The 23,104-nt window shown below is 37.8% G+C and overlaps 1 protein-coding gene across 6 annotated transcripts in view; it reads left to right on the top strand.

The window, feature by feature from the left end:
- Positions 1 to 23,104, top strand: part of RALYL (RALY RNA binding protein like) — a 773,722-nt gene that overhangs the window by 330,224 nt on the left and 420,394 nt on the right. For all 6 annotated transcript variants that reach the window (XM_043879846.1, XM_043879848.1, XM_043879847.1 and 3 more), the window contains exon 2: positions 13,508 to 13,786. In XM_043879846.1, coding sequence (XP_043735781.1) covers positions 13,531 to 13,786 — 256 coding nt within the window. In that variant the 5' untranslated portion in view covers positions 13,508 to 13,530. The remainder of the gene's footprint in view (positions 1 to 13,507; positions 13,787 to 23,104) is intronic.

Genomic DNA, 23,104 nt, shown 5'->3' with positions numbered 1-23,104 from the left:
CTCCACAATGCACAAACTCATGATCTTGAGCAATCTCTTGAACATCCTTCTCTGAGGTTTGAAATCAGGAAATGGAATATCTTGTTATGTTTAGACAAGGTTTCAGTAGTTTTGTTTTTTTAAATGATGCATATATTCTAAATTAACTTTATTGTTGATAATCACATAATAGATATAAATAGCTTGTTTCATAAAATGTAAAATATGGAAGAAAATTAATATTGATGAAAGCATATTGGGCTTCCCAGCTGGTACTAGTGGTAAAGAACCCGCCTGCCGATGCAGGAGACATATGAGACGTGGGTTTGGTCCCTGCATCAGAAAGATCCCCTGGAGGAAGGCGTGGCAACCCACTCCAGTATTCTTGCCTGGACAGAGGAGCCTGGTGGGCTACAGTCCATAGGATTGCAAAGAGTCGGACACGACTGAAGTGACATAGAACACACATGCACACATCTAATATAAACTCCTTCTTTGAAGATCAGAGACACCAATGTGTCACACCCATCTAAGTCTCCTGGCTTAACTTTAGCTTTACAAAGTAAGGAAATACAGCGCTGCATCTAAAAATAACAGCATACTCTACTATCATTGCCGTGTCATAAACACTAATAACGTGGTGAGATCTTCTGTGGTTTGGTTTGTTCCGTCTCCTAGTGTTTTTTAAATTTAACAATGGACATCACTTTTCTGACTCTAAGAACAGGTATGATGAGCCTTTATCCAAGTTTTAAGCAGCCTTTGTGCTGTGTGTGGATTGCAGTTTACAGACGTGGGCTCCCCCAGAAAATGCACAGGGTTTTGAATATGTTTGCATTACTAGAGATGAGGAAGTCCTCCGGAGAGCCCCTAGAATTCTAGCAGATGGTCCTCTAGAAGTGGCTGTTACATGTAAAGTGTGTTATAGAAGTCAGAGATAATCAGATAACACTACAGTTAATGCCCTATGAATATGCAATAGGTAAGAAAGTATCAGCGCTCTTGTAAAAGTCATTTTGGCTCCTGGATTCTCAAGCCTATAAAATCTACTCATGTATTACAATGTCTATGTTTTTCTGTACAAATCTTTGCAAAGTTGTGGACCTTACTGCTTGTGTTTATGACCCTAAGTGACATTCAATTTTATTTTACTGAATAAACTGCAGTTATCATCTAAACAATAGCTACATAGGGATAGCTATTACTTCTAAATATACTTTAGTAAAATGCAGGCTTTTTCTTTATACAATGGAGAGAACCAGTCCCCAGCCAATTTTTTTTTTAATAGAGCTTCTTTCCTGTTTGAGTCTATTGTGTATTGTGGATGTTAAAAGTGTTTTCATAGAGAGGAATGTGTTTACACACCATTTTAAAATAATGAGATCCATTCCAAATATAGAATCGCATGCCCCTTAATCCAGACTGAATACATATCCCTTTCAACCCTGTTCGCAAAAATTGTGAAGATATTTAAAAACATATCACTAACAATAATAATCTAAAACATTTCTTACATATCTCTGATTCTCAGAATTGTGCTTTTTCTCTCCAAAAGCATGATGATCCCTGCCATACTGTGTATTTCACACATATGCATTTACATATGTATGTTTACATATGTATTTAATTTATCTAGGCTCTTCTTTTTGATTTAGATGCTTTGCTAATGCCAAAAAGGATAGTAATCACTCTTTGCATGTGTAGGACATTTATATATGGAATAAATTTTCAGTTGAAAATTCTGTGTGTGTGTATGTGTGTGTGTGTGTGTATGTAGAATATATAGTATGGGCTTCCCAGGTGGGGACAGTGATAAAGAACCCATCTGCCAATTCAGGAGGCATAAGAGATATGGGTTTGATCCCTGGGTTGGGAAGATCCCCTGGAGAAGGAAATGGCAACCCACTCCAGTATTCTTGCCTGGGAAATCCCATGGACAGAGGAGCCTGGCGGGCTACAGTCTGTAGGGTAGCAAAGAGTCAGACATGACTAAGCAACTGACACTTTCACTTTCATACAGCATCTCAGATTTGTAGGAGAAATTTCCAATACATATGTTCAGACAGAGCCCTGACCAACAGTGTCACTTGAGTACATAAAATGACACTTTGGATGAAACTTGGATCTGCACGGTCATTGTGGTTCCTCTGCAGGCTATTGCAGACTTTGCTTGAAAAATCAAGGACTCAAGGAGAAGATACATAAAACATGAAAGTCATTTCTGAAAGTGTACGTACAGACCCAAACACCAGAACTTCCATAGCATCAGGTCCTTATGTATAGGCCAGAGATGTTTAAGGGCTAGGTCACAATACCAAAGGCAAGACACCTGTCCAATCACAATTGCTGAAGAATACATGATAAATATCAACCAAGGCTGTGGTGTGGCATTTGTTCATTAAAACATTTTCAGTATGTTGATTCACAAGACAACCTTTTGAGAATAATATGCTGACTTTAATATTGCAATGATCTCAGATGCAATATTATCTGAAGCTGCGTCAAATCTCTAGAGTCCCCTGCAAGGGCACTTTGGGAAAAACTTGGTGTAAAGCATTAGAAATCAGAGTTCAAATCCAGCCTCAGAGAAGTTATCAGATTACCAGAACATTGTCTGATAATCTGGAAGCATTCAAAGGGGAGACGTAAATTATCTTTGACTCAACTCTATGTACCTGAAAATGGATAAATACTATTTTCACAGAAAAAAAAAATAGTCCAGGGCATGAATTTCTAACGTATCTGTATATTCAGAATAATAACTCAGCTAACATCTTTTAATCAATTCCTATGTGGCAAATATTGCATTTAGTGTTTTACTACGCTTAAGTCTCTTAAGAGTCGTATCAGTAGTTGGTATTGTTAATTCTAAATTTTGGATAGGAAATGAGCATTGGAGGTTAAATAACTGCTCAAAGTTACTCATCCAAAAGGAAGCAGAGTTAAGACTGGAAGCCTTGTTTGTGTAACTCTAGTAACAGCATTCTTTAACAGGTACGCTTACTCCTCACGTGTGACGCGTTATACTAGTTATGCTAATATTACAACCTAGCCTATGTGTTTGCCACATTCTGGCTTGTACTGCATGCCACACAAGAGGTCAGTAAATAAAGAGACAAGCTGCCGGGTAAGTAGTAGGGACCTAATCCAGAAAGCCAACAGGATGAGAAGATGGCGGACTACTGTCCCAAAGAAACATCTTGCCCAGGTTTGAATGCTAGTTTCTTTTATAGAAAAAGAAGGGAAGCAATAAAATAATAAAGGCATTAATTGTGGCAAGTATTTCTTGATTTTGGATGAGTTAATTTCTTCTTTCTGGCAACCATGCATAGACAGGTCTGGTCAGAATATTTCTTGTGAGCTGAATGCAAGTATGTTAGCATAAAGTTCAGGTGTGGGAGGCGAGGTTCCCAGAGATGGGCCAATATGTGTACTTTAAATTATAGATAACATCCATTTAGTGATTCAGTTCAGTCACTATCTGACTGTTTGTGACCCCATGGACTGCAGCATGCCAGGTGTCCCTGTCCATCACCAACTCCCAGAGTTTGCTCAAACTCATGTCCATCGAGTCAGTGATGCCATCCAGCCATTTCATCTTCTGTCATCCCCTTCTCCTCCCAGCTTCAATCTTTCCCAGCATCAGGGTCTTTTCAAATGAGTCAGTTCTTCACATCAGGTGGCCAAAGTATTGGAGGTTCAGCTTCAGCATCAGTCCTTCCAATGAATATTCAGGACTGATTTCCTTTATGATGGACTGGTTGGATCTCCTTGCAGTCCAAGGGACTCCCAAGAGTCTTCTCCAACACCACAGTCCAAAAGCATCAATTCTTTGGCCCTCAGTCTTTTTTTATGGTCCAACTCTCACATCCATACATGACTACTGGAAAACCATAGCTTTGACTAGATGGACCTTTGTTGGCAAAGAAATGTCTCTGCTTTTTAATATGCTATCTAGGTTGGTTATAAGATTTCTTCCAAGGAGCAAGTGTCTTTTAATTTCATGGCTGCAGTCACCATCTGCCATGATTTTGGAGCCCCCCAAAATAGTCTGTCACTGTTTCCATTGTTTCCTCATCTATTTGCCCTGAAGTGATGGGACCAGATGCCATGATCTTAGTTTTCTGAATGTTGAGCTTTAAGCCAACTTTTAGTGATTAACTTGTAGCAAACCAATACAATATGATGGTTAAAGTAAAAGAAACAGATCTAATATGGAGTCAGATTTGTGCTTCCTTACTATATATGAGGAATACAAGTGAATTAGGACATTTAAGTGGTATCGTTATCTTACCTAGAGTCTATCCTCCCCTTAACAATTATTTCTGAAGTAAAATCTTAACAAATGTTAACTTTTACTAAGCTTATGAATGCGTGATCATTAATAATAACTTTATATATTTCATTCCAAAAAGAGCATCCATAATTTTTGATTCTACATCCCCTGGGATTTTCTAATATTTTGTGGAGATTCTGAATAACATCGTTAAGGTGAGGGGAGAATTGTGACGTCTTGTTTGTCATGATAGAAAATTATATCTACAGGTCTGGGATTTATTCCACCTAAGAAATTGTGTTCTGAATCAATTTGTTTTTTTGTGGGTTTTTTTTTTTTTTTTGTGATACATGGATTGTGAGATGCTATCATGAATAACAATATTATTATCTGCCTTCATAGTTGTTGAGTTTAAGGAATTTGTAAACAATTTTATCTGATCTAGACATACAGTAGGCATTTTCACTATATCATTTTTATTGCTACTTGATACAACCCCAAAACATTCAAGTTTGTGGAGGGAAATTCACTGTTGCACTTATAGTAGGGCATTTTATTTATATTTCAAGACAGTACAGAAATTTTAGGGGATCGGCTGTGGGATTTAAGACCTTTTACTCTAGGGCCAGTCTTCCAAAGCCACATCAATAATGACTGAAAATTGTTTATCTCTGCGGGCAGTTTTGTAGCCTAGGTGAAATCACTCAGCGGTTTGAACCTCACTCTTGCGGGAACTGCCATGATTGACAGTTTGAACAGAGAAGACGAGAGTGGAATGGGCCTGTTAAGTAGGAGTGAGTGAATTTCTCCTTTGGGCATGACAGTGTTTACCTCCCGCAATTTAGCTTTAACCGACCCGGGAGTCTTAAAATGGAAAAAGGATGTTTTATTCAGTGGAGGCACATGGGGTAAGCAGAATTTTATTTCAGTGAATACACGAGAATAATCCTCTTAGTATTTCTCCATCGCTGGCCTCATATCATGCGTTAATTACAAATGAATGTTATGGTACTTTTACTTTGAATTGCCATGTTTTCCTTATTATACTTGACTAAGCGAACTCTGCTATACATGTACTCCTTTGTGACTCACTCGAGTGGGTTGCCATTTGCTCCTCCAGGGTGTGTTCCCCACCCTCGGAGAGAACCCAGGTCTCCTGCATTGCAGGCAGATTCTTTACCGTCTGAGCCACGAGGCTTCCCTGTATGATTCATGTTGTTCTTCAGTTGCCCAGTCGTGTCCAACTCTTTGTGACCCGTGGACTCCTTGTGACTCATAGAAGGCAAATACAAAGTTGAAGTTGGTAAATAGATGGATCTTATATATTCTGAGAAAAAAAAATATCAGAATAACTCTGGCATTCTCAAAGTACGTGTTACCTGTCATTGTTAATACAATTTTTAACACAAATCACAGATGAGGTCTTAGCGTTTGTGGTTGTTCCTGCTTCAGCACAACGTGAATGGTCTTGGTGGTGAAGAGGCTTCTTGGTACAGAACCCTTGGCCCCTATAGTGTGAAGTGTCTTCCTTAAGTAACTTGGAACCCTTCTCTGGAAATGCTCAAGCTCTCAGAGGAAATGAGGGCAAAAGGTGGCACCCTCCCCTTACTACTCTATGTGAATGGGCGTTTTGTAAGCATGTAAGCCAACAGAAGGTATATAGTAAGTGCCCTGTGTTTGTTAGTCAAAGTCTCAGTCGTGTCCAACTCCTTTCGACCCCATGGACGATAGCCTGACTGGCTCCTCTGTCCATGGATTCTCCAGGCCAGAATACTGGGGTGAGTAACTGCTCCCTTCTCCAGGGGATTTTCCCAACCCAGGGATCAAACCCAGGTTGCCAGCACTGTAGGCAGATTTTTACAGCCTGAACGACCAGGGAAGTGCTTGTTAAATATAATGTAGTTGTAAAACTGCTTTTGAGATAGTTCTAATAATTTATAGGCCATCTTTTAAAATTCAAAATTTTCTAGATGGAACCCCTTTAGCAATATTTGTTAACAGACATTTTTTAAAAAGGTGTGTGACAAATAACGAAGTGGCCCTGAATACTTGTCCCGTACTTTATTCTGACTGCATGGTACCAGTCCACTAAGGGATCTTTTCAAATAGGTCTTGGTTTCTACACGGATGTGGTTAACTAGTCACAAACTGAGGTACTGATGTCTCGTGGTCCATGGCTCTCTGACAGATAATGGTTCAAATAGCGGTTAGTGCTCTGAGACTGTGTCTGCCCTTGCTTCATGACCCCTGATAATACAGACGGAGCACCAATTACAGCATCTTCGGTCATTCAGAGGAAGCTTGTTTCTTAATCATTTCCTTTCACAAAACCCTTATGTCTCAAGCAGGTATCAAATCTGATTGAACGGTTCCCCCCAGTCAAGTAGAAAGCATCTAATTCTTGTTGACTTGACTTCCATATATAACTCAAAACAGTCTTCTGCCTAGGTCATGTGGACCAGTAGAAAATTATCCCAGAAGCACAATTACAGTCATCATCCTAGACAATTTGTTCGCCTAAAGGCTCTGTTTTGCAGAATAGACTGTCATATGTAGTAAAGGCTCAGCTGGTAAAGAATCCGCCGGCAATGCAGGAGACGTGGGCTCCATCCTTGGGTTGGGAAGATCCCCTGAAGAAGGGAAGGGCTACCCACCCCAGTATTCTGGCTTGGAGAATTCCAGGGACTCTATAGTCCATGGGGTCAAAAAGAGCTGGACATGACTGAGTGACTTTCACTTTCTCCTAGAATTATATCAGTTTGTTCATATTCTGCAGGATATGAGTGTAAGTGTACCTAAGGACTCAGAAGTGTATTAAGTGCCTGTTTTTGATTTACACAGTAACTCAAATACCATATAACTTTTATCTCTTTGGATCTTTTGGCTTTAATTTAAAGCTGATAGCTAATTTTTCTTATTTATATAAATTTCACTGGAATATTTTACATTGAATATAGTGATAAGATAAATAGACAATGTTTACATGATCCCTGATAGAATAGACACAACATCAATCACAACATCGCTAGTGATTCAGAGGAAGTTTGCTGGAATTCCAGAAAGTTCCAAACACAAATAGGTTCTTAACCTTGGGTGATGTGAGCATGTAAGAACTAAACCATATCCCCTCAGAAACTCATACATTGAAGTCTTAACCTTCAGCGTGATGTTGTTGGGAGGAAGAGTCTTTGGGAAGTCCTTAGGTTTAGATGAGGTCATGAAGGTAGGGGTCCCATGGTGGGATCAGTGCCTTATAAGAAAAGGAAGAGAGGCCAGAGTGCTCTCTCCACCAGGTGAGGACAGGAGAAGGTGGTATCTGAAAGCCAGGAAAAGAGATATTACCAGGAAATGAATGGGTTGGCACCTTGATCTTGGACTTACAGGCTTTAGAACTGTGAGAAACAAATGTGTCCTGTTTCAGCCACCCAGCCTATGGTAATTTGTTCTATTAATAGCATTCCAGGATGACTAATGTGTGAAGAAAAAAAAAAAGGTTACATTGATTATTTGTTTCCTGAAAGTAAAAGTCACTCAGTTGTGTCCACCTCTTTGTGACCCCATGGACTATACAGTCCATGGAATTCTCCAGGCCAGAATACTGGAGTCGGTAGCCTTTCCCTTCTCCAGGGAATCTTCCCAACCAAGGGATGGAACCCCGGTCTCCTGCATTGCAGGCAGATTCTTTACCAGTTGGGCCACAAGGGAAGCCCAAGAATACTGAAGTGGGTAGGCTATCCCTTCTGCAGGGGATCTTCCTGACCCAGGGATCGAACCGGGGTCTCCTGCATTGCAGGCGGATTCTTTGCCAACTGAGCCACCAGGGAAGCCCCATTTGTTTCCTACTTTATGTAACGCTTGGCGCTGCCCACCCAGTGTTCTGTTGGATTGGTCATGATTTCCACATGGATCTGTCTGACCTCACACAAACCTAGGTGATGGTCGGTCTGTTGGAGGTGTGACCTTCTGCTCAGTAATGATTGGATCTGCTAAACTCATTAAACGTTTCCCAGTAGATGGTGTAACACATTTCATGCCTCTGTTGACCAAATTTTCCAAAGGCACTTGCCAGTGCAGGAGACATAACAGATGCAGGCTCAAGCCCTGGGTCGGGAAGATCCCCTGGAGGAAGGCATGGCAACCCACTCCAGTGATGTCACCTAGAGAAGCCCATAGACAGAGGAGCCTGGCGGGCTACAGGCCATGGGGTCGCAAAAGAGTTGGACACGGCCAAGGGACTTAGCACACACGTGTGCATAACACAAAATTGATTAATATTCTAAATTCTTAACGTTGCCTTACCAATAATCATTTCTTTCTAACTTTAAGGTCACAATAATCAATAAAAATCATTAACTCTACAATTGTTACCTTATTTATAATTATGTTTTCATTTATTTTTGCTCTCAACTACTTGAACTCTATCTCTAGATGAAAAATGTTTATTTCTTAGTAGTTAATGAATCTAATCAAATATACTCATTGCTATGAAGCTATATTAGCTAATACTGATTTACAAAATTAATGCCATTCTTATTTATGTATAGTAATTTTTCAATTTCTTACATAATTTTATTAAATATTTATATTATGCCTCAAGCTATTCAATTAATTGTCTCATTTTTAAACCTTCCTATATCATATTGTCATTTTAAAACACTTTTCTTTCAATTATATCTCATATTAATCCATTTTTATGAAATTTATCATATCATCTTTATTATTAGTAAGTCCCTATTAAAATAAAGCTATTTTATATTTTTAAATATTTTTACAAACCAATTAGTAGTTATAAAAGGAAATGAAAACTGGATTTCTAGTTTCTTATACAGTGCTAATGCCACAATATTACACTCAATTTCTGAGGAGCATAGTTTAAGAAAGTTATAAAAAGTAACTTGCTGTGAATATAAGCAATATACTTTCAAGATCTGTACAAGTAGAAAATTTCGTTTTTTTTCCTGAATGTCTTTCATAGCTGTTGCAATTTAATTGCAATATTAAGATAGAAGGGCTCTTTGTCTTATCAAACATTTTAATACATAATTTTTAATTTCTATATTAATAACAATTAAATTTTTAATAAACATTGAACACATGCTATTCACCAATATTTTAAAACACAATATGTGGATTTAGTAAAGTATGCATTTAACAAATGCAATCAGAATAAATTTTATTATATTTTTTAATACTGAGGACTTTGATGATATGCCTGGTAAGCTCCAAATATTAATTCATGTTCCCCGAGACCAGGGGAATTTTGCTGCTTCTATTATTAGCCTGTCTAGCTAAGCTCTTAGACAGACTTCCTTTCCTTCATTGCAGAAATCAGATTATCCCTCTCTCACTTAGCTCACGGTCTGTCCACTCCTTCCTACACCCTGCGGAGTCAGACTGGAGCACGTGGGGAGGAGCTAGCAGGCATCAAACTGTCACGGAGCAGGACCCCGTGGGCCTTCCCGAGACAGGCCTCCCCAGATCCCCTGCTCCGGCTCCTCTCTGCAGTGCCTGGAGGACTGTGTGAGGCACATTACTGAGTTATCTTTACAGACATGCAAGTGTGAAGGTCGCTCAGCTGTGTCCGACTCCTTGTGACCCCAGGGACTACAGTCCGTGGAATTCTCCGGCCAGAATACTGGCGTGGGTAGCCTTTCCCTTCCCCAGGGGATCTTCCCGACGCAGGAATTGAACCTGGGTCTCCCACACTGTAGGCAGATTCTTTACCAGCTGAGCCTCCAGGGAAGCCCTTGTGATATGAAAACAGATATGATAGGAAAACAAATGTGAAAACCGCTCACCAGATGGAAAACGTTTACTGCCTGTTGACCAGGAGCATCCAGCACCAGGCCTCCTGGAGCGAAGGATGATAACGCTATTCCCTGTGACCCCACCTGTTTCCTCAGCATCAGCCAATCAGAGAATTGTACCCGAGCGACCGCACGCCCTGTGGCCCGCCTCCCTCACCTGGCTTTTAAGAATGCTTTGCTGAGATGCTATAGGGGGCTGGGGCTTTTAGGGCATGAGCCCCCATCTCCTCGCAGGGCCCTGCAGTAAGCCTTTCTCTGCTCCCGACTTAGACGGTTCGGTTTGTTTGCACTCCCTGGTCACGGGACAAAGAACTTGGCACTAGCAAAACTGCTTTGAGTATCCTAAAATAGCCTCTGCTGGGAGAGAGGAGTGGTGTGAAGTATTTCTGGAGAATAGCTGAACACTGATAATTAAACAACTTAAAAAATATCTTTTTCTATCATTTTTTAACCCAGAATTTGCCAAAGTGTCCATCTGAGATATTTTGTGATGTAAAAAATTGGAAACAAGCTTAATATTCATTAAGAGGATGAAGAGTATTATGCTATAACTTCATTACCATGCAACTATTTGTTACCACATTAAGGTTATTTAATAACACAATAAAATGGGTATTGCAGTAATAAGTAATGGCACTTGTATGTAAATTATTTGCAAGTAAATGATGATGACTTTTTCTTGGTAATTTACAATTTTTATTAAATGCTAGAAAGAAATGAAAAGTAAATCAAAGTTTTAACAATACGTATCTTTTCAGGTTGGAGTTATATTTTTTTCCTGCATTGTACATATCCCCTAAAAATCTTTACTTTTGAAAAGTTACTCTGATTTCTCTCAAAGTAGGGAACAGTTTGAGGTTTAAGAACTGAATCTTAATTGTAATTGTGACATTTGTCTTTAAGAATGGTAGAGGTATCACCAAATATACTTGGTGATTCCTATTTTCACAAAATAGTGTTTATGATGCTTAAGATCTATTGAAGAATTGTCACTGCGCCAATGGGTGTAAGTTATATTTTTCTGAATTGGGGATGGTTTTCTGAAGAATAAATTCTGACTTTCTTTTGGTTTTTCATTTCAGTTGTTTTTCTAATTATAAATTGAAGTAATTTATAGCAACACTTTTTATGAAAAAAATCAAGAATGTGTATTATGCGTTAAAGTATGTGAAAAACATCTTTCTGTGAATAATGAGAAGTTAAGTAGATGCCCAGTGAATTCTTAATATCATTTAATGGTTAATTCATATATCATTTGCTTCAAGAAGTTATCTTTGCTCTTCACATGCTCTCTTTTTTTTCGGATATCACAACTTTAGTTTTATATCTTGCAGCATTTGCCAGGTTTTACCTTATTTTTATGATTTTTTTTTTTGAGTACTAGCTTTAAATTTCAGCAGATGATGAATTTTATAGTATGATTTGGTTTTATAAATTCATTTTTGGATCCCTTTAATCTCTTCTCAGGTTCTTGAATACGGTGTGTGTTAATATTGTTGGCTGACTTTTTTGAATGCCTGGGTATTTCTCATGAGTGTCTGAATGAATCTAAAATTTAGATTGTAAATTCAGGTCCATAAAATGAAAAGAAGGGTAGAGTTTATTGACCTGTTAATTTTGCCTGTCCCAAAAATATTTTCTCTTAGGTACATTTTAACATTGCCTTTAATTCATAATTAATGTATATATTTTAGATTAGAGAGTAAAAATCTCTTTCAAATGCAAATAAACATCTTTTTGTAAACATATTTAAGATTTTACAGAACAGTCACCAACTCAGTCTAATATTTCCAGAATGAAAATCCTACTCTTAAATTAGTCCTCATGTGGCAGCCATTTGACTTTTTAATTGTTTTTCTTCTAAAACCGTAACTTTTCATAAGCTTCTGGCACCAGTCTGTTCAGTCGCTCCGTCGTGTCTGACTCTGTGTGACCCCATGAACCGCAGCATGCCAGGCCTCCCTGTCCATCACCAGCTCCCAGAGTTCACCCAAACCCATGTCCATCGAGTCAGTGATGCCATCCAGCCATCTCATCCTCTGTCCTTTGCCTTCTTTATAAGTGGATATATATAATGTGTCCAATATTTAGTAAAATTTTAGTAATCTAAGAATTCATAATTAATAAACTAATTTTAAACATTTTATGATAAGTGGTTGCTCTTGATTTTAGAATTAGCTAGTTTAAACAGGTAATGAGTAAATTTTCAGGTATATCCAGTTTACATGCCTTTAAAATTTCCACATCTTTAGTGCTCAATTTAGAAATGCCATTTTAAATTATTTTTTAAAATAAAATGCACTTGTTAATTATTTTATAGCTGTAAGATTTTAAAAGAAATTATTTGTACAGAAACATAATGTTGATAAAATTTATCAGTTAGCTAGTAATCCACAATGATCATCAATATTAGAGATTATATCTTTGCTGAAATTTTATTTTCACCATACTAGTTCCTTTAAATTGTCTGGCACTTTAGAAGATGAGATCTGTCCAAAAAAAAAAAAATCATGCTTAATAATATTGTTGGATGAATGGATGAATTTTTAAAAGCCTAAAAAATAAATTGTAAGTGCCAGAGTACTTGGAAATAAAAGTTTCATTAAGTTTAATTAAGCACAATTAAACACTCTGCCAAGCTCAGAAAGCAGTTTTTAGAAATACTAGCAGTCTTTAGGCAACATATGAGCTGACAGTTAAATGAATTAAAAATGAGGTTGAGAATGGATGTTTCCACACAGATACCCAGTCTACCCTATTTGTTGATCACTGATGAAAACTAGCTATACATGCTGTTTCTCTTTAAATGACTTTTGATGTTCGTTCTGTTAAAGAGAATATACAGAATGAATTCTGGTTAAATAATTTACTTTCAAAATTATATTTTTATGTTAAATTTCCTAATTAAAAATTTTTAATACTTTTTTTCTCTTCTACAGTATTTATTGAAATGAATTGTTAGTTTCTGATAGAAGGATTTTGGTAATGAAACAGCCAATATGTCTACCTATTATAGAAAATGTAGAAATAAAAATGCAGGGTTTCAACAATAAATTACAGTACCATATTCCATCATCGGACCATAGTCATATTGGATTTTCTTTTTCAGTAATAGAAAATGTGGCTTGTTCCTTAAACTTGCTTCTGAAATACTTCTAGACGTAAAAATAAAAACCACTACAAGATGTTTAATCACTGTGTAGGCCTGAATTTTAGATAAGTTAATCAGGAATGTATTTGTAACTATATGCTAAATAATTACAATTATTTTTCTACTTCATTTTGCAATGCAGGATTCATCTTTTATATTACTAAATTTTCTTCTCAATAAAATTAATGGTGCTTGGGGATTTGAGGTTACCTGGTAAACGACTGAAAAATTGCTAAAAGCCAGGGGTATCCATTCCATCTAATTATTTTCCTTTTGATCTTTCTTTTGTTTAAGGATTGAAACAAGCTGAGCCAACCATGACCGGCAAAACACAGACCAGCAACGTCACCAACAAGAACGACCCGAAGTCCATCAACTCTCGTGTCTTCATCGGCAACCTGAACACAGCCATCGTCAAGAAAGTTGACATCGAAGCAATCTTCTCAAAGTATGGAAAAATAGTCGGCTGCTCCGTTCACAAAGGTTATGCGTTTGTACAGTACATGAGTGAGCGTCACGCAAGAGCAGCAGTGGCTGGAGAAAACGCCAGGATCATTGCAGGCCAACCGCTTGGTAAGTCCTGCTTAACTGTGGCTTCACATTAGCGTTCTTCCCTCCAAGCACACCTGGACACAGCATTGTCGTTTAAAAGCCAGCACAACCATGGTATTTGCTTCTTAACCAGCTATAGTGATCTTACATTTATAACTGATATTGTTTTCTTGTTCTCGTATTATATTAAATATAAGTGTCTCATTTTCTCTACAAGTTATAAGCTTGAGATCAAGGCTGATTTGTAATACTTAGTATCATCACCAGTCTTAACAGGCAAATGAAAAATATGCATCAACATTTAACTTTGTTTGACTTGATCAATGTCTTATCTTCCAGGAAATACTATGTGAAGCAAAAGAATCATAATAATTACTTTTTATACTTATAGTACTTATTCTGAGAGGCTGATGTATGTACCTCACTTATTGTTTTTATTTGGGGAGGAGAAGGGATATAAAATAGCAAAAAGAAGTAAATTTTGAGAACTGGAAAAGAAGTATACAGTACTCTTTCGTCTCTTGTCCTTCATGCCTGTTCAGTCATGTGCAATAATCAGATTTATGTCTCATATCCAGGAAATAATATAGCTCTTTTTTCAAAGAAAGGAGCATATAGTCTGAAGTAAAAAGAGAATTCTTAGGAGAAAATATTTCGTAGCAAGTATGCAGATAAAAATAAAATATTAGACAATCCTTTTTCTACTTAAGGAAAAAGTAGAATTAATACCTCAGTGATTCTCTAATTTATATCTCTTGTCATGTTCAGGTTCTTATATTTAACTGATTATACATTGTCTTCTTTTGGATATGCAACAGGCATCTTAGCTTCATATGCCTAGAGCACAGGACAGTACTCCTGATTTTTCACATCACAGCTTCCTCCACCCTCACACTTCTCCATGGTAATAAGCAGAACTTTCATTTTTCCAGTTTTCAAATAAAATCCTGAGTGTCAACCTTGATGCTTCTCTTCCTCTCACACTTCGAATATAATCCATCATCACGTTTCTCACCATTAGTATATCCCAAACCCAATCGACTTTTACATCTATACCAATAGCCATCTTACACAGGCCACCATTATCTCAGGGGAACTCCTGAAATAACCCCTTTATTGGTCTGTCTCTTTCCACTCCTGCCAGAATATCCCTTTAAAAACATAAGTGAGATTATGCCTTTAATTTTCTCTTACGTCTCTAATACATTTACATTGCTCCCAGAATAAAGTTTATATTCTATGCCGTGGCTGTGATGCTACCACCTCTTCAACTTCTTCTCTCTGCCTCCTCGTACCACTTCAGGGTCGCTGGCTGTCTTGATATATAACCTCAGACATTCTAAACCTGCTCCTACCTCAGAGGCTTTGGATTTACTGTTCCCTCTGCTCAGAAGACAGGTCTATGCTAATTATTTTTTCCCTGCTGTATTGTATGCTGTTATCATATTCTACTTTTTCTGAAAGGATTTTCTGACCAACTTATCTAAAATAAAATAGTCTTCCACCCTCTTGCCTACATTGTCTACTGGATTATTATATTTTTTTATTTTTTTCATGGCCCTCGTGTATCTGGAATTACATTTTTTTATATTTTGTGGCCATGCCGTGAGGCTTGCGTGATCTCAGTACCCCTGCCTGGGACTGGAAACAGGCTGAGAAGTGAAAGCTCAGAATCCTAAGACCACTAGGCCACCAGGAAACTCCCTGCAATTACATATTTTAATTTATGATGTTACTTCTATCAGTTCCACAGATGTAAAGATGAAGGTGTATATAAAAGAAACGATAAAAATGCATAGACAAATCAAGCTAAGAGTGTTAAGAATGTTGCATTAAAGTTATATAATGTAATTATCAAAAATTTGGGAGAAGGTATGGAATTCAATACAGTGAGAGTAAGTCTGAGGTAATAGTCTTGAGAAAAAAAAAGAAGTTTTATGTAAATGCTTGCAGTAAAACCAAGGAATATCACTTACATATAGGAATATAGTTTTATTTATAGTTCTCCAATTAGCTTTTCTATATTTTAAAGAAAAATGAAGCTTTCCAAAATATATTGGTAAGTTTCATCTTTGTCCTTACGTGTGTGTCATGATTTTGCTCCTTTGCCTTGATATTGGAATTGTTTTACCAATTTTGCTTTACCTTCTAAATTGAAATCTCTACTTCAGGGCCACATCTGAGCCAAGTATCAGAGAAGTAACCATTTATTACCTCTATCCTGATTATTATAAGACTAGTACATATTTGTAGAAATGCATTTACTTACTAATTTAAAAAAATTAATTATCAATGTGAAGTCAGTTAAAAGTCAGGTCATGTGTTAACGAACTATAACTAATTTTCCAGAGTCCCTTTTCCTATGTTGGGGAGGGGAACATTTCCCCCTCTACCCATCTTGAGTTCTTGTGAGTGGTCTAATAATAAAACTGACACAGCTCAGATTAACAGCAGAAAAAGAAACAAATTGTAATTCAGTCACATGGAGGTCTCACAGAATTGCCTGAGAAATGACCAAAGCAGGCAGCTTTTATACTTTTTAGACAAAAAAAATAAATAAATAAAACAATAAATTTGGAAAGAATTGATGGGACAAAGAAACAGGCTTTGGGACTTAATTAGTAAGGAATTTAAACAAAGTTTGAGCTTGGGTAGTACATTAGTAAAGAAGTTAGAAGAGTTGATTTCACACAGGTTTTGCTGCCTGAATTCCCTATCTCTGAAAATGAGGCTGTCCTTCTTCCCCCAATTGTAGGGAGGGCACCTTTCACATGAGAGAGATTTATTTCCTAACTTTAGAGAGACAGAGAAGAGATTCAGCGTCCCTGTTGCATCAACTGTTTAAGTCACTTTATTTCAAATTAATCCATATGCCAATGAGGCATACTTTGGGGCCACCTACCCTTGATCCAAACACCCATCACCGCTCCCTTATCAGAGAAAAATGCAGTGGGGAAGAGGCAACAGCCACACTAAAAATTTAGCATCTTACTTAGAAAAACCCAAGGGGAAAAAATGATGACGCCAAATCACTGTGCTTTGAGAGCCACAGAATTAAACCATGCTTCTGATAAGATGCCATTTTTTCCTTTTCAGTCATTCTGGAATCCTATCTCAGATGTGTCCTCCATTTAATCTCTGGGGCACATAATTTAATCAGTCATAATCACCCTTTCTGCCTCAATCCACATCAAAGACTTTATTCTTTTACTACAGTTGAATTCTAGTCTCTCATTCCTTGCGTCTGATCAGAATGCCTTTTCATACAAAGTAGGTGTTTTATAGCTTCATAACTTTGCTTTTCAATATACCTACCTTTATTTCAATATACCTACCTTGTCTTAAACCATATTGCTAGAGACTCAGGCAAAGGCTTGTCTTCCAGATGTTGTTCCTTACAGGAAGCTGGTTCCTGAAGAAAATACTTAGTTTTCCAGGAGGTATACCCACTTCTGGCTTTATATATTTTGTTTTTGGTGACAGGGGGATACTTAGGTGTAGGTAAAATCACTTGCTTCTTGAAATTTTAGACTCTCAATGAGATTGTTTATGATTTGGAGCTCCCATTAAACCTTACAAGCTCTTAATTTGAAGTGAATTGATTATGGATCAAATACTATAAAATTGATATTAAAAAGTAAAAAACTGATATAAAATAAAATTGATATTAACTTCATGTACCACAACCTGTATAAACATTTTTCTTTTTCTTTAGAGTGGGAAGAAAATTAATATTAAGGCATGCACTGGGCTAGTACTTTATCTATATTATCTTATCTCAGTGCATATTCAAGTAACTTCTGAATAGAAACAATCTTCATATTACAATGTGTTTAAATTTTTTATAATACAATTTAGAAATTAAACTTCAATAGCATCAGAAAAAAAATTAAACATCTTAATGTGAGTTCTCATAGTTCTATGAAATTATAGATATATCCTTAAACTTAGAATTGATTATGCATGTGATGAAACCTAGCTTTTATCAAGTGGAAAATATTAATAGCCATTTTGTGTCTGCAAGTAAGGAGACACTGAAGTGTTTTAAGTTGTTGAAAATGTTTTATTGAAAGAATAATCCATTAGCAGTTTGATGGATGAATTAACGTGATATAAAACCAGAAACAAGGACGTGTGTTGGGAGACTTCTGAAAGAGTCCAGGTTTCAAATTACGGAAATGAAGAGGGAAAAATTAGGAAAATGATGTAGAATCAATAAGACTTAATGACTAGTAGTCAAAACGGGTGAGCCAGAAAGAGAAGAATCAAGAATGATTCCCATATTTCTGGTTGAGTTCTCTGTTGAATTGCCTTGTGGGTCATGAGGATGGTGGAGAATGATTTCCAAAGGGAAGAAAGATTTTTGCATAGGACTGTGAGTTCAGGATTGAATAGATGTATTGAGATTGATGCACATGCTTCAGGGTATCCAGGTGTATGTATCTAGTAGAATCTTGCAAGTTCAAACTAAGAGGAGAGATTTAGACTAAAAGTAAAAAACGTGCGTCATCAACGCAGTGCTAACACTGTGGAGATGGATAAGCTCACCCTGGGAAAGTGCATAGCATGAAGAGTATTGGCTGAAGATGGATCTGTGGAGAGATCTTTGAGTCCAAATAACTAGAAGAGTCTTTCTAATAAGCCTTCTGGAAATCTCCATCTGAACTGGTTTTGCACAGCTCTTTGCTCTCCCAATTCTAAATGGCCCTTACTGTGCCCTTCCTAAACTTCCTGTATTGATGACTGCTTTCTTAGCGATTGATCCTTATGTCAGTTCCCTTACACTATCAATAGTAATGATTTCCAAACTCCCAAGGCCATGTGTGCAAGTGTTCTTATTTATTCTAATATTTAAAATCTCATTTAGGAGAGCTTAAGCCTATTATCTTCAAAGCTTAAGTTTCTTTCCATACCATTGTCTTCTATACTCAAAGTCATTTGCTCAGCTGAGTAGCAGAGAAAACTTTATCCAACTTGCCAAATTTCAGTGTCTGTCTTTAATAAAACCATTGACATAAGTATCTTTCAACCAATTGCAAGTCAATCATTGCAGACCCAGTCAAGATGATTTTACTCACTTGACTACATTAGTATACCTGAGCAGTTAAGAACCAGAACTCCTATATATACCTGTATTATAAAATATTCTGTCTTTCTGGTGAAAACATCTTTTAACCATGAAATTATCATCAAATTCTCATTTGAAATTTTAAGCAAGTATATATTTTACATTCTTCTCAAATTCACATAAAATGAGAAATTATTTTAAAAATTGCTGGATTCTACCAAAAAATTATAGTGCACAGAGTACTAAGGGAGCTCAGAAATTAGAGCTCAAAATATTGGAACTCTAATTTGAATTTTGAAAGTAGGTCACAGTCTAATGTTTTGATTAACTTTTCTCTCTTGGATTTTTTATTCATACTATGCTGACAACATTCCTAAATTTTATACCATAACTCATGAAAAGGCACCTTGAATTAGTTCCATGGTCTAGCCATTTTATCGACATGATAATGAACCCAAGGAATGTTTTATGGAATACATAGTCTGTTTGCTGACGTTGTTTCCCTTAAAGGCTTATAGCACACACATAAGCTCGTAATTAAGGTGATGCGTTTCCCTTGTGACTAGATTCCTATATATTTATTACTCCAGAATGATTAAACAACAACAACAACAACAAAAAAGAAAAATGTCTATTTCCTCAAACTGCATGGAATGTCTCCATTCTTTTTTAAATCTGTGATCGAGGCATGTCCCAAACCTGACTGTGAATTTGACATGTTTATTAGGGGGCCTTCTCCCCTTTCCTATGCGATTTAAAGTTTATGCCTTTGTTTTTCAGTTCACAGTTCACTCGTTCAAACTTGTGTGGCATGGTACCAGCTGTGACCACAGTCTGTGACATGTTTCAGAATCACCCTCTCTTCTTTTCTCCATTGAGATCTCTTCTTATTCCCAGGGCACAGTTGACAGTCTGAAGAAATTTACCTGATAAAAAACCCTTTATCCTTTGCTTGGAGAAGTGATATTTAAACACATTAAATTATTTTAAATAAATAAACTGGGTGGAGAGATGGATTTTGTGTACTGCTCCTTCCTAGTACCCATAACAGCATACCTTGTGGGTATGATAAGGAAGAGGAAATTTGGGAAAAAACTTAATTTTCTTGGCGTATACGTCTTCAGTTCTTCAACACATCTTTTGTGCAACAGTTGAAAAAGTGATGCCCCTTTTTTATCCCTGGTGTCCTGCCTTTGACATGCAATGAATGATTCCTGAACGTGGAAAAGAACAATTAATTGCATTTCATCCATAGTACTTGGGGATTTTAAAAAATCAGAATCTATGAAGTTATTCTGAATATGTTTTGTAAAAAAGCATAATTTTTATAATACACAGCTCTTTACAAAAATGCATTTCAATTTGGTTATTTAAAATAATTTAAATTGAAAAAATGAAGAGAAATTGGATTCTAGGTTTTGTTAATGTTAGAAATATTTATTATATTTTTAATCCAAATTTAGCCAGTGGAACTACTTTTTCTCAAACACATTATGTGAAAGATGAAATAAACATTTGAAATGTCTAATACTGACAATTTGTATATGAGAGGTCACACATAAAGTGTCATCTTGTACCAAAATATCATGCAGAGGTTGGAGACTAAGTCTAGATCAGTTCCAATCTGCACTGATTACAGTTGGCTTGATTACACACAGGCTATAAATAAACATTTGTAATGTCTTTATTTTTAGACAATTTCACTCATGATGGTTGCAAGAGCACAATTTGTGAACTTAGGAAGTCAGTTATTAATAGTAGGAGAAATCCAACACTGAAAAAATCATTTATCTGTAGAAAACATTTTGCTTTAACACCTATATTCAGGTTCCTGTTGTTGAGGTTCAATGTCTAGCTTAAAAGAAAGAACATAAGATAGATAATTAAATTAATTTGTATTAATACTATAAATCTCTTGAAATTGCTTAAGGAATTCAAAGAAAGTGCATGAATAAGGATTGCTCATTTTAAAATAAATCTGGTGAATAATTTTAATCCTGATCATGAGAGAAGTGATGGAAAATGAATTGATAAGAAGAAAGATATTGGAGAACAATCCTGACTATGGAGAAAGAAGTAAGCAAAGAAATGCTAGTAATACACCAGTGTTACTCCATGCTGGTAATACTCCAGGCATGTCCTATGAGTAATGGATTTCAAAAGTGCTTTTATTCTCGGTCACTATTTTGCATTCAGAGTGATCTTTTCAAAAGACAAATTTACCCTTATCACCCTCTGATAAAAAATTTTCAGTGATTCCTCCTTGTTCTGAGAAAAGAGACTGAAACCCTTCCTGGGGCCTTCAGCTTTCTATGCGACTTGTTTTCTGCTCATCTGTGGACACTCCACGCTGCCCTCTCGGCCTTTCCTGGTGCTCCATCTCAATCTGCTTGTTCTTTGAACAGCTCATCTCCTCTCCCTCCCCAGGACCTTTGCACACGCTGTTTGAGCTTGCGGAACACCCCTTACCAAGCTCCCCGCCGTCCTGCCTCCCCTCTCCGCTTCATCACTCCCTTCAGTTGACTATGCGTCCTTCATATCTCAGGTCAAATGTCCGTACTTTTAGGAAACCTACTCTGATACCTCAACACTATCGGTATCCCTTTCTAGCACCTATCTTCTTCTCAGTTCTATTTTTATAATGGCTATTTTGCAGCTGGTACCTGTTCCTTCTCCCCATGGGTTTTGTTCCTTGAGAACACTGACTGTATGTTTATATTCATCTTTTCTGCACCTTGCGGTGTGCTGACACTTTCATGATAAACGCTCCATGTGTTCTGAGTGAATGACTGAATGTCTAGAGGAACAGGTGGATTTCATGGCAGGGCCTTTTGTGCCCGGGTGCTTCAGCCCTGTCTGACTCTTTGTGACCCCATGGACTGCAGCCCACCAGGCTCCTACGTCCACGGGGTTCTGCAGCAAGCATCCTGGGTGCGCTGACATGGCTTCCTCCAGGGGATCTTCCGGACCCGAGGAGCCAACCCATCTCTCCCGCTTCTCCTGCACGGCAGGTGCATTCTTTACCACTGTGCCACTGGAGAAGTCCCAAAGGGCCTCTTACCCCCACTGAAAAGTGTAACACAGAAAAAGAGAGACAGGGAAAGATGGAGAAGTAGAAAGAGGAGGAAGAGAAGGCAGAGAAAGAAAGAGGGGCGGTTGCAAGTTGCCAAGGAAGGAAGTAATTATAATGGGGCTGCTGTAAAGAGAAGGCGCTGTGGTCCCCTTGAGAGGGGATTCAGTGTCAAAATCAGACACTGCAGAGATGGCCATGCAATGCGCGCTAAGTGGCTTCAGCCGTGTCCGACTCTTTGCGACCCCATGGACTGTAGCCCGCCAGGCTCCTCTGTGCATGGGATTCTCCAGCCAAGAATACTGGAGAAGACACAGTCCAGAATCGCCATGTCCTCCTCCAGGGGATCTTTCAGACCCAAGGATTGAAGCTGCATCTTTTATGTCTCTGGCATCGGCCGGCAGGTTCTTTACCACTAACGCCACCTGGGGAGCCCCAGCTATTCATTTGTCCTGACTTTATTTTTCCAAGTATAGCCCAATCTTTAATAAGCATCAAATATTAACATATACATGTTTTGCCCAAAGGTTGTAGTAAATGATATATGGGTTTAAACAGAGATTTTATTCATGGAATGCTTTCTTTACATTCCTTAAAATGGCACTCATTAGTAGCTTTTTTACTGTTATCAATGGCTAGGTATTTTCACGGTACTTCATCACTGTCAAAGCTTCACCAGCGCAGGTCATCTTATTTGATTCTCACAACAATACTGAGAGGGATGTAATATGAGTGGTCCTGTCTATTCTGCTGGGTAGGAGCTGAAGCTCAGAGAAAGAGACTTGCCTCACGGCACACAGATGCTGCTGCTGGATGTCAGACTCACATAATCTCATTCCAGTTACTTTCACTATTTATTCTTTTTCCAAGAAGAAACATTTCTCTATTGATTTATGTTTGGCCGTGTGGGGTCTTCGCTGCTGCTCGGCCTTCCTCTAGTTGCCAAGAGCGAGAGCTGCTCTCTGGTCGTGGCTAGATTGTGCTCCTGATTGTGGGGGCTCCGCGGTGAGGCGCTCAGCCTCTGGGGGACGTGGGCTTCAGGAGCTGCGGTTCCTGGGCTCCAGAGCAAGGCCCAACTGTGGCAGCACGTGGGCTCAGCTGCTCCGCCACACCTGGGACCCTCCTGGACCAGGGTTCGAACCCGCATCTCTTGCATTGGCAAGGAGATGCTTTACCACCGAGCCACCAGGGAAACCCCACT

The sequence above is a fragment of the Cervus elaphus genome, chromosome 21 (assembly GCF_910594005.1).
Source record: "Cervus elaphus chromosome 21, mCerEla1.1, whole genome shotgun sequence".
NCBI lineage: Eukaryota > Metazoa > Chordata > Mammalia > Artiodactyla > Cervidae > Cervus > Cervus elaphus.
This window is presented reverse-complemented; position numbering and strand designations above follow the sequence as displayed.